We start from the raw sequence: 12,735 nt of genomic DNA on the forward strand, positions 1-12,735 counted from the left end.
GATAACTTCTTCACAACAATACGTGCTTATGTGCTCAAGCACAACTTGATTCACGTGTATATTTTATTTTAAAATAAACTTAGGTATGTAATTTTGAGATGTAATTAAAAAGACTTATTTTTTACATCTTATGTTCATATGATCTAATTTGACTGGAAAGATTTTTTTATTAATATTTTAAGGATTACTTTTATAGATTTATATGCTAGTTTTTGTTTTTTTCTTCATTTTAATAGGAATTATGTTTTAGAATATTAATATTATTTTTTTAATCTGTAAATTATTGTTATTTCTCCCTTGACGTTAATAAGAGTTTTCTTATCTAAATTATGGGAAGACTATTTTGTTAGATGTTAACTAGATTTTTCAAATTGATGTGAATAATTTTTTGTTTTATTAATGTTTGTAGTAATTGGTTTTTATTAATGCCACCAATGTTATTTTTTCAATAATTTGTTATGATTTTCTTTTCTAATGTCGACTAAAAAATCTTTCACCAATTGTTGTTTAGGATATTCTAATTGATATTGGTTGAAAAGTTGACAAAAGATACTCCAACCAATAAACAACAGAAGAATAACTATGATTCGTGTCAATGTAAGATAGTTGCAATTAAAATGAACTGAAACAATTTCAACCAATGTTAATTGAAAAAAAAATCCTTGTCAATATCACGAGTAAAAACTTGCTAGACTTTAACTAGAAGTTAACATAACAAATATCGATTAAAAGTTATTAATTGATATTTTAAACTTATTAATAATTATTTAATATTTAAATAAAAAATTTATATTTGATGGGAACTGAAATATTTAATGAAAAATCTAATAAATTTAAATTATTTTATTCAAATTTAATATATTTAAATGTTTTAAAAGTTACTAACTCTATAAAAAGTGAAAAAATGCGGTATACACTCAAAACCTACTTCAACGATTCTGTAAAATCCTCTTCTACCTTTTTTCTGGGAGTTTTAAGGTTTATACTTTGTGATTGAGTGTTTGTATTTTTTTTTTAAATGACCATGTATATCACTTAATGACACCACAATCCCTTAGAATTCTGAATTCAACTTTGATACATTTTTTATCTCTAAATTTTAGAAATAAATAAATATAGTATTTTTAATTGAACGGTGGTAATTATGTTAAATGTTGTTCTAGACTAATATTTAAGATATTTACATCATTCGATATTATACCATATGGTCCGGACGATCATACGGTAACCCATAATCAAACCAATCGGGTGGCTCTGAAGAGCAAGACGCAGTCGAGCAGTGACTGAACGTGGCAAAAATCCAGGAGTAGAACGTCCGGTCTAAGTCAATAATCAAGTTTTCCTACAAAAATTAAGGTAAATGATACTTAGAGGTATTGAGTTGAGATTGAGTCGTAATTAAGACTTTACTAATCTAAACAGTAAGAGGTAGAAATTCACATTTACTACACATTTATATTAGTATTACATTGAACTCCCGGACAGTCAACTGACTTAGGCATCACCTTTGACAGGTACACCTCCGAACGGTGGAACAACACATTTATTACTATTACATTAAACCCCGTACGAACAGTCAACTGAGTTAGGCATCCGAAAACATTTGGCAGATACACTTCCGAACGATGGAACGGAGAGAAAAACTAGAAGAACAGATACCGAACGACATCTCAGAAGAAATTATGCAGGTGTTAGTAGTGACTCGTCCTCACATCCGAAACAAATATATTTTAATTTAAATGTAAACTTAAAATATCACTTAACATATGTAAGAAAAAGTTATGATTGTTAAATTAAATCATACTTAACTCTTACAAGAAATACTAATTGACTCCTTACATGGGTGTCTTTTGCCTTGCATGTAATGGCACTTAAACGTTAGTGTGTTAGATGAACATTAATAAAAGGTTCATTATTTTGGATTGAAACAGAACAAAACAATTATGGGACCATATTCAAACATGGAATAGGTCATGGAAAAGAGGGGTTAGGGTAGCTTATTAGCCTATTAAGATCATCACTAATAATAACTTAAGACGAGTGAAAAGGTGCAGAAGGACATGCTAACCCTTTGACAAGTAATACTGGTTGACCCTTGGCTTTGAACGAATCATATAAATTAAAACTGCATAATATAAAAAGGGAATATTTCGAAGAGGCATCTTTATTAATATCCTATGCCCACATGATTGAAATTAATATTGGGGCTTAATTAATATTCCACTCTCTCAGTTATTTAATCTAATCAACCCTAAAAAACGCATGGAGTTACGTAACAGTTAACTGATGCATACTTGTATGCATTCACACCATGAACTTATTAATCGTCACGTTGACACCATTACGAGTTTTTATAACATATCCAGATTATTTTCTAATATGTTTCAAACGACACTTGCAATAATTATATTCATATATACACACACCATAACTTTATCTTTCTTTCATCAATAATATTTCTTTTGTTTATCTTTCTTCTGTTAGTATATTATTACATGACCTATATATAACATTGTCTTGTATAAAATACACGTCTATCTTTCGCTTTTGACGTTGACTGTATCTAAAACAATTGAAAGGTAATAGGTATCAGATCCCGAGACGTACATCTTGAGGTTTGTCTTAGTTTAAAAAGCATCTAGTTAACCAAACATTGACGTTGTTTTACAAAAATAATATAAATAAGTAGCTTCTTTGTAATGCACCGATAGACATACAATGTTTGATTGGAAAGAACAACTTCACATGTAACAATGACAGTACGTAATTTAACAACTCAAAACTAAATATTATTTTGCAGTTGTGCTGTGACCCTTGTTAATTAGCAACCTTTGAAACTGATTTCGTCATGTTTGGTATATATTACTTTTATACAAAAAGAGCTGGTTTACAAACTAAAATTGAAATAGTAATGGTTCTTTGATTGTATATAGTATAAAAACCGAATAATGAAGTTTGTTTACCTGAAAGGATGAAATGAGTAATGCACATGTATATTTTGTGTTTGTATTGTAAAGGTTACAGTTGTTAGAATATAAACAAAAGTCACACATAAATAAAACAAGAGATGAATATGAATTTATATATACATAAATATCTCAATTTGATAAATTTTTTTTTAAAATAATATCAAAAACAAATTTATAAAAGCTTAGTTCAGTATCTATGGAGATATATTTGTGTTATCCCTCCAAACAATAATTCAGTTTAAATGAAATAACTCCTAAACATAATAGGTCTACCTAACAAAGTAACTCTTAAACATTCCAAGGGCGTGGAAAAGATGAAGATGATAAAGAGAATTAATTGTTTAATCAATTTGAACATAAAGGATTTAAAAAAGCATATTTCTATATTGGAATTGTTCATCGTGTTGTGGCGATGCTTTGATGGAAAGCCAGTCAATGGGAGTGGACAGCAGAGCAATAGTTTACAACCATGCAGCGTATGGACCGCGTAATAAGGCTTCACCATTGACAAATATTCAGAGGTCTCACTCGCCGCCATGGCTAATAACTGGTTACATCTTACAACTTTGACCACATACCCATGTGACGTCTTCTCACCACCACCAAGCTTCAACATAATATTAATCAACGCACAATTTGTGTGTCAAATTTCTCCTTTCCAGCATCATTTATGACTCACATTTGGTAGACTAATTAATTAATTAATTTAACCTTTCAATAATTAAAAAAAAAACTCCAACAAATTATCTTAGCAATTCGGTGTTGACATTTGAAGGGGGCTTAGAGAGCTCTGGGATTTGTATTTCTTTAAGTGTCTTTATACCGTGTCTAACTTTTATAGTCGATTGGTTTGTAATATATAAAGCGTGTGTTGTGTATTTATGGCATTTATATCTGTGTGAGTTTGAGGGTGTTCTACCAGTCAGAGAAATAGTACTATTTGAAGCAAAAAATGTCTAGCCCTAGTAATCCAGAGATAGAAGAGAAGAGAGTTACACAGGTATATATATATATGCTTCTCCTTTTCCTTCCCAATTCTTTCTTCTTGTGAAAACTACTACTTTTTAATAATTTTTCTTTATCTTGCACTCATGAATATCCTTTAACTTTGATTGTATATATCTTTTTCAGTCTCAGGATATTTCTTTACATCATATGAATCAATAAATTAACTTTTTGCTCAGAGTTATATGAAAATCTAGAGAGGTTTTCTGTTCTTGTTATGTAGACCTCAAATAGACCAACCATTGTATGAACAGACCACACAGTAGTTTGGCATGAATATATATATATATATATATATATATATATATATATATATATATGTCACTGTAAATAATGAAATATAAACCTAAGTTTGTTGAATTTTAAATTTATTGGTTGTCTTTGAAAAGTACTTTTGTCTTGTGCTATGTTGAGTCTGTGTGGATGATAAATTGAGGGATGAAATGGCTGATTATTTTAATTATCGTTGTTTTGAAATCTAGGAAGATAAAGTAAAATCTGCTAAAACTGAGATGGGTGAGGTGAAGGAAGAAAATGAGAGATTGAAGAAGACGCTGGAAAGAGTAGAAAAGGATTACCAATCCCTTCAACTCCGTTTCTTTGACATCCTTCACAAAGATGTTCCAAAGAAGGGTGTGGTTACTTCCCATGATGATCAGAGCGAAGAGCCTGAGTTTGTCTCACTTTGCCTTGGAAGGAGTCCAACGGAGCCTAAGAAGGAGGCAAGAATTGCAGACTTTGACAAACCGACAGAAGAAAATGTTGGACCCAACCTTACTCTTGGATTAGACTCCAAACACTTGTTGGAGATGGAGATTGTGTCTGATTTGAGTCCGATGAACAGCTCAGAAGAACCAAAGGAAACGGAAAGGGAGGGAACACTGTCAACAAGTCAATCAGCAAAAGTGATAAATGTAAATACCGACATTTCAGATCAAATGCCAGCCAAGAGAGCAAGGGTATCTGTGAGAGCTAGATGTGATACTCCCACGGTTAGTATCAAAGAAAATGTTTTGTGTTTACCTTCTGTTTGATAAATAGTCATAAAAATATTACTTTGTTTTTAATTGTTTTCAAAATAAAAACAATAGTTTTTTTAGAACATATCAAAGAAAAATGAAAGTGATGTTTTTCTTAGTATTTGTGAAAACAATACTGCACCCTTATATTTTCATTCTTGTAATCTATTTGATTTTAATATACTTTTGTTATTTTTGTTGTCTAATAGCTAACCTTGTGCTTTTCAAACAGATGAATGATGGGTGTCAGTGGAGGAAGTATGGACAGAAGATAGCAAAGGGAAATCCATGCCCGAGGGCATACTATCGTTGCACAGTTGCACCAACGTGCCCAGTTAGGAAACAGGTATATATATAGTTTAAAGTGTATGCATTATAAATTTAAAATATTTACATAAACATCAATTAAGAATCCACTCAATGTCCATACATCAATGAAAAAGATAATATGAAAATAGTGCACTTTCATCGAGAATATATATATATATATATATATCAGTGTAAAAACATACAAGCTCATATATGTGCTTTAGCATTGTTGTATACTAATTGAATATGTTTCAGATGTATTATTGAATAACAAAACCCAAATTTAATGCATTTCAGGTACAAAGGTGTTCCCAGGACCTGTCCATCTTAATCACAACCTATGAAGGAACCCATAACCACCCACTTCCTGTCTCAGCCACAGCCATGGCTTCAACCACTTCTGCTGCTGCATCCATGCTACTGTCAGGTTCTTCAACATCTTCAAGCCACATCTCAGCATCTTTTGGAAATGGTCTAAGTTTCAGTGACCAGTTTAGTGAATCAAGAGCCAAACAAATCTTCTCACCATCAAACCATGCCTCACCACACGTGTTCTCAACAATCACTCTAGACCTTACTTCTTCAGCTCCTTCCTCCTCATCAACTCAATTCCATCGTGGCTTAACTTCAACCATGGCTCCAGTTTCAAACCCAAGATCCTCAGCTAGTCTCAGCTTTTGTTCACCGGAGCATAACTTCATACCATCCATTTGGGGTAAGGGGTTCCACGATAATGCCACAACCACAACAGCAATTGACAAAGCCCCCACAAGGCCAATTACGCAGCCAAATAATTTCCAACAACATTTCTACCAACAATGCACAACAAACCAAACTCCTTCCAGAGAAGCTTTGGCAGAAACAATAACCAAAGCAATCAGCACAGATCCGAGTTTTCGTTCAGTAATAGCTGCTGCAGTTTCATCAATAGTGGAACGTGGATCAAACGTTGATAAACAAGAGGTAACAGAATATGGTCTTGGTTCAGGGTTGAACTTAAAACTTGGGGAACATCTTCAATTGGCTTCGCCTAGTCCCTTGAACCAGAACGGGAAAGGATGCTTAACAGGCTACTTAAAAAGTTTGGCCTCTAAAACTTCCGAGGCTGGAAACTTCATTCTTCTCCAACCACCATTGCCATTTTCTTTCTCCAAGAATGTCACAAATCAGATCAACCGCTATGTTCCAGAAATGAACACGCATCACTAGCTCTCTCTTCCTCTTTGACGTGGCAAAGGTCTAAGATCCTATTCTTTCAGGTCAAAGTAGCACCCCACTAACTAGGGATTAAGTTTAGAACAAAAAAGAACGTAGAAATGAATGTTGTCTCCCTACAATCTAGTTATTCCATGCCATTTCATCAATATATATTTGTCTTATCAAAAACAAAATTTCGTGCCATTTTTGTAATACTCAGTAACTGCTCATATCTATAAGCATCCTATTACAGAAATTACTACATTATGCACCCACAGTGTGATCCTTTTGGCGGCTCGTCGGAAGAGGGAAACGACTTCCGGTTGAAACCTCCGAGTTTCGTAGATTTTATTTATCTTTTACTGATGGATGTTATGTATAATTAACTGTGATAGATCGATATAGTTATATTACGGGCAAGTTGTTACTCATCTGCAACAGTGCCATGACCATTGCAAAGTTTGGCAGGATTCTTGTAGAGTTTCTTTGATTCCCTTTAACATTGTTTTTCAATCTTTCGGCGTTAGTTTTAATGATTTAATCTATTAGTAACCAAATCCTATACTTAAAGCTAAATATGCAATTTGTTTTCTTTAGTTTATATTACTTACAGTCTGCAATGTTAGGCACACTATAGTTACTAGAATTAGATTGACTGGTCAAATAAAGCTAACGATCCCTAAATAGATAAATGTTCATTTTCCAATGCTAAGTGTTATGATTTTATTCATTTAATGAATTTTGCGTTGAAATTATATCTCTTATGAATCACACAAAGCTTGATCCATTAAGTCTATAATTCTCGGCACAACGTGATAATCAATACATCCATTAAGCTACTTTCCCTCTCTCTACACTTTATTTTTCATAATGTTAATATAAAATATCAAAGTAGGCAATAAAAATCATTTTTTCAAATTCAATAGAATGTGAGCAAAACCAAAAATTATATTAATAATTATAAAAAGTGAACACCAATATTTTTATTGTGAAAAAAACTAAAATTTACATATATAAATCAGTCAATTAATTTTTACAAATACAAGAATTGTGAACAACCAGCCAATAATAATATTGTTAAATATAAATAATAAGAAAAACACCCTAAAATAAAAAAGAAATCGAGTTCTTTAACCACATATCTCAACTTAACTATCTTATGGATCAAAATAAAAAAGACACACTACACAAAAAAAAAATAAACTTGTCAAAATTTCAATCTGATTCAATCATAAACTAAACAGAAATCATAATTTTACTGTAACAACTAAATGAATATCCCAATTAATTTTACATCCGTTTTATATTTTCTAAACTATACAAAATTTACACTCTCTTTTGACTTTTGACTTAAAAGGCCATCTCAACTCATTTTAAGTAAAAGAAAAAAAACTTAACTAATTTAAACTTTTTAAATACATAAAAAGTGATGCACGAAACATTTAAATAGATAATATATTCACCAATCCATATAATTAATTACGTTTGTTGACTTTTGTAAGGAGAGATGTTCCATTCTTATACGCCAGATACTAGAGAACTTAAAAATGTTCTCCTTGAAACTTTGGTCTTTCTCATTATTTATTCATCTTGGATTTAGATGAGCATGTCATCGTTACATAACTTTATACGTGAAGCAAAAGAAAACATTGTCGGTGTACTTTTTTCAACTCAAACATTGTCAATTTAGATTTTGGTCATCGATCTTGTTCCTGTAAATTACATTAATATATAAAGTTTCTTAAATTATGATTTCCTTACAAATAAAGACTGACATATCATCTTTTTATTCTGTATAATTTAAAAAAAAAGTACTAAAAATAGATTATTTTTTTTATCGGCACTAAAAAAAAGAATTATAAAGTACGATGTACAACGTTTTCCCTAATTTATTTTTCTTTGTTTCAATATCCCATGCATAATTTAATATTTATCTTTTTTGTCTAATAATAGAAATAGTTATGAAAATAGGGTTTTCTACAAGGGAAGATAAACGCTATCATTATTTTATCAGGCATTAAAGTCAAAGTCAACGAACTTTAGATCGTACGTGTCATCATGAAGACTTGTGCCATTTTTTTTGTTTTCCATATAATTGAGTGTCTTTCTGCTAATTTTCCCAACATATCTTGCCAATTCCTCTGCCTAAATACAGAATGCATTCAGTTCATTTTTCACTGTTGGTTTGTGCTTATGCAGTAGCAGTGTTTGCAGCAACTTCAGATGTATAATACCCATTACCACCATCGTTTAAGTCTATAATGTAGAACTTGCATATATAGTTTTAAGGATTACTCATGAATTAAAATTAATCACAAGACATATATTGTTCTGATTATTGGTTTTTTGTTTCTAGTGGCAAGGACAAGAGTCAGAAGACTGGTTAAACCATGGTGGAGATTTGTTCAACAGGAGATATGCTTACAAAGAGCGTAAGATCAGTCCAGAAACAGCAGCGAACCTACGTTTGAAGTGGAAATTCTATGCAGGCAAAGATATTACTGCAACACCAGCCATATATGATGGTACCCTTTATTTTCCAAGCTGGAATGGTAACATCTACGCAGTTAAAGAAGGCGATGGATCTCTTGTTTGGAAGCAGAACTTGCAGATTCTGACAGGTTTAAAAGCAACTGGCTTTGTTCAGAATGTAAATTGGACAGTGTCAAGGTCAACTCCCACTGTTGCTGGGGATTTATTGATTGTTGGAATCTATGGCCCTGCCATTGTTATTGGTGTCAGAAGAACAAATGGTGAACTTGTGTGGAAGACCACTTTGGATAATCATCCTGCAGCACTCATCACCATGTCTGGGACATTTTACGACGGGTCAGTCTACAACTTCATATCTTCTTGCCTTCTTTTCTTAGCCGTTTTTCTGATTTCTCTGTCCAATCTCCCACTTATAAATTAAATTCGGTACATATGTTCTGTACACCTCATTCTATTTTGGGTGTTTTTCACAAATTCATTCTGATTAGAAAATCTTAGACTTCTTGTGCTCTGTCATCTATATATGGTTTGGAGTAGAAGCATCTTTCTTATTTCTTGCTCGCTCTCGTTCCATTAGTTTAAAAATATTATTTTTAATGAAATTTTATTCTAATTAAAGAAAGGATGCACAAGTGATTTCATTGTTTATATGTGTACAGAGTAGCTGAGACAATTTATTCTTTTTTGAGGTTGTCTTCTGACTTTACGTATTAATAATGAATTTCATTAGTTTAGAAAGGATAAAAATAAACGAAAATTTTAATAACCAAAAAGAGGATGTTTTGACAGAAGAGGAGGAAATTGTCCTCTGTCTGAAGGGAAAGTCTGATACCTTAGTTTTCCTATACTTATTTAGAGTGACTCCCTCGATAGTGAAGGAGGTTAGAGACCTCAAAGGGAAATCTTATGGAGTTGGGAAGTGATGGGAGAATCAATTAAGCTTGGATACAAAATATAAGCCTAAGTAAAATGGGGAATTATAGGAGTTAAAGATGTTAAACTGTTTAAAGAAGATTTCGTTTTCAAAGTTGAAGTGGATATTAGCTATTGAAAATAAAAGCCTATGGAAGAAGGTATTGGAATTCAAATATGAGGGTTTGAGAAAAGCATAAAAAAGGGATTGTACTATAAAGTATGAATCTGATATCAATTAAGCTGGTTTGAGGAGGCAGTGTCCTAGAAAGTAGGTAGTGGAACAACTATAAGATTTTTCTTTTGATAGGTTGAATGAGTGCAAAGTATATGCATGAACTAACAATTAATGTACCAAAAAAGTGGTAATGACCTCAAATGTGGTGGTTGATACAGAAGAAGTGTTGATGTATTGCTGCATACATCTTCCCCTGGTCTACCCTTAGCTAGCTCATGATGCTGCTATACACTTACAAGCTTCCACCTCCTTACCACTCAACATTGCTAGTAACCTACAAATTACATAAATTTTATGGCACAAAATTTCATTATAAAAGCTAGCATCATAGGACCAGTACACTGCAATCTTTTACTCTGCTTTGGTTTGTATATACCAAAACACCAATCAGCCAATAGAATTAAACAACACACCGATACACCACCCAACCAGCATTACCACAAGAGTCACACCAGTCAACAACCCAACACAAGAGCTGACAAGAAACCAGACAGGGCGAAAATATAATGTTGCCACTCACCACATCCGACACCATACCAATTTCATTCGACAAGACACTTAGAAAACCAGAGACAAACATGACAGAAACATCACCACATTTGCAACTTTTGCTCACAATTGATCCGACTACTAGGCAAACCCCACAGCCAACATCCAAATTAGAAGGCCATGAACCCACAACAAGAAGGTACACAAACCTCAAAACTAAAGATATCCAAGACACAAAAAATACAAACCACGAACCTTACTAAACAAATTTCAAACCCAAACTTTGTACATCAAAGAGTTTTGAACATAAAACTCCATGCATATTTCTCAAATCCTCAACTCCATGCATATTACTCAAATCCACACCTATTATAGTGAATTTTTCAGTAGTCCTCTGAATTACTTGTTTCGACCTTTCCATTTTGTGTACTGTGCACCTGTTCTGAATTCGCCACAGGAGTTACTATGTTGGAACATCTTCACTTGAAGAAGGCGCAACCATTGAACAATGCTGTGTATTTCGTGGAAGTTTAACAAAACTTGATGCTCAATCTGGTGCCATCTTGTGGAAGACCTATGTACTACCAGATAACAATAACACTAGAGGAAATTATGCAGGCGCTGCCATTTGGGGAAGCAGCCCTTCCATTGATGTTTATAGAAACCATATCTATATTGCTACTGGAAACCTCTATTCTGCCCCATCACACATACTTCAATGTCAAGAAAGACAAAAGAATCAAACCAAGCCTACTCAACCAGATGAGTGTGTTGAACCAGAAAATCACTCCAATTCGATCTTGGCCCTTGATTTGAACTCTGGGAACATTACATGGTATCGCCAATTAGGAGGCTATGATGTGTGGTTTTTTGCATGCACCAATGCTTCAACTCCTAATTGTCCTCCTTCAGGTCCTACCCCAGATGCTGATTTTGGAGAGGCACCAATGATGCTGACAACATATGTAAATGGTTCCAAAAAAGATATGGTTGTCGCTGTTCAGAAAAGTGGCTTTGCTTGGGCTTTAGACCGCAACAATGGCAGTCTCATTTGGTTTACGGTACACAGTAGATAATTTCCATAAATATACAAGTTATTTGATATATAAATTTATTAAATTTTCACTTTTGATAAAGCTTATACATACTCTACAGCAACAATATATGAAATTTGTAATATAATTTATAAAGTTTAGAAGATCGAAATCCATTACTTGGAAAAGTGTACAGAATTTCTTTAAAAACCAATGCCTGTGATCACACCCTAATGTGATTTTGATTGTTCTTCAAACTCATTACTAATTGCATTTAACTCACTTTGTTAAACCTATGATTATTCCCAAAGTTTAAGTTTGTATCACTTCTTGTACCTTTTGTTATTTCTTTTTAACTGATAAAGAAACTCATACTGTGCAGGAAGCTGGACCCGGTGGGTTTGCAGGAGGTGGAACGTGGGGTGCAGCAACCGATGAAAGGAGAGTTTACACCAATATTGCAAACTCTGGGGCCAAAAATTTTACTCTTTCACCATTAAATATAACTACAACCACTGGAGGGTGGGTGGCAATGGATTCAAACAAAGGTAACATTCTATGGTCCACAGCAAACCCTAGTAACAGCACTGCTAATGGTCCTGTTAGTGTTGCAAATGAAGTTGTATTTGCTGGATCAACTGATAGAATGGGATCCATTTATGCAATTAATGCAAAGAGTGGGAAGATTTTGTGGTCTTACAAAACAGGAGCCAGTGTTTATGGAGGCATGTCAATTAGCAACGGTTGCATATATGTGGGTCATGGATATAATGTAAATCTAGGGTTTGCCACAAACTTAACTGGTGGAACTTCACTCTTTGCCTTCTGTGTCTGAAGTCATTAATGTTATTTTTAGTATTGTAATGGATGAATAAACAGTATATCTGTACCAAAAACTATTGGTATGTTACATCATTTATAAATATTTATTGAAGAACGCTATAGAGTATCTTAAGAACAATTAATTTATAATTAAAATAATATAAATTTATATAATAGATTTTTTTTAAATAAAAATATTTCTTTTATGACTAATAAAAAAATTTTAACTGGTTTTTTTAGATTTGTTT

General features: G+C 32.8%; 2 protein-coding genes across 2 annotated transcripts; both read left to right on the forward strand.

The window, feature by feature from the left end:
- Positions 1–3,830: 3,830 nt before the first annotated feature.
- Positions 3,831–6,980, forward strand: LOC124829436 (WRKY transcription factor 72A-like). The gene is made up of 4 exons (XM_047302943.2): positions 3,831–3,969; positions 4,457–4,966; positions 5,226–5,339; positions 5,600–6,980. The coding sequence occupies exons 1-4, from the start codon at positions 3,922–3,924 to the stop codon at positions 6,509–6,511; spliced, it is 1,584 nt and encodes a 527-aa protein (XP_047158899.1). The 5' UTR covers positions 3,831–3,921; the 3' UTR covers positions 6,512–6,980.
- A 1,645-nt stretch (positions 6,981–8,625) lies between these two features.
- Positions 8,626–12,607, forward strand: LOC124829435 (uncharacterized). Its single transcript, XM_047302942.2, has 4 exons — positions 8,626–8,724; positions 8,856–9,328; positions 11,089–11,692; positions 12,048–12,607. Exons 1-4 carry the CDS (start codon positions 8,656–8,658, stop codon positions 12,498–12,500), a joined length of 1,599 nt encoding a protein of 532 aa, XP_047158898.2. The 5' UTR covers positions 8,626–8,655; the 3' UTR covers positions 12,501–12,607.
- Positions 12,608–12,735: the final 128 nt, after the last annotated feature.

This window comes from Vigna umbellata, chromosome 4 (assembly GCF_029865625.1).
Source record: "Vigna umbellata cultivar VRB3 chromosome 4, Vumbellata_1.0, whole genome shotgun sequence".
Classification (NCBI taxonomy): Eukaryota; Viridiplantae; Streptophyta; class Magnoliopsida; order Fabales; family Fabaceae; genus Vigna; species Vigna umbellata.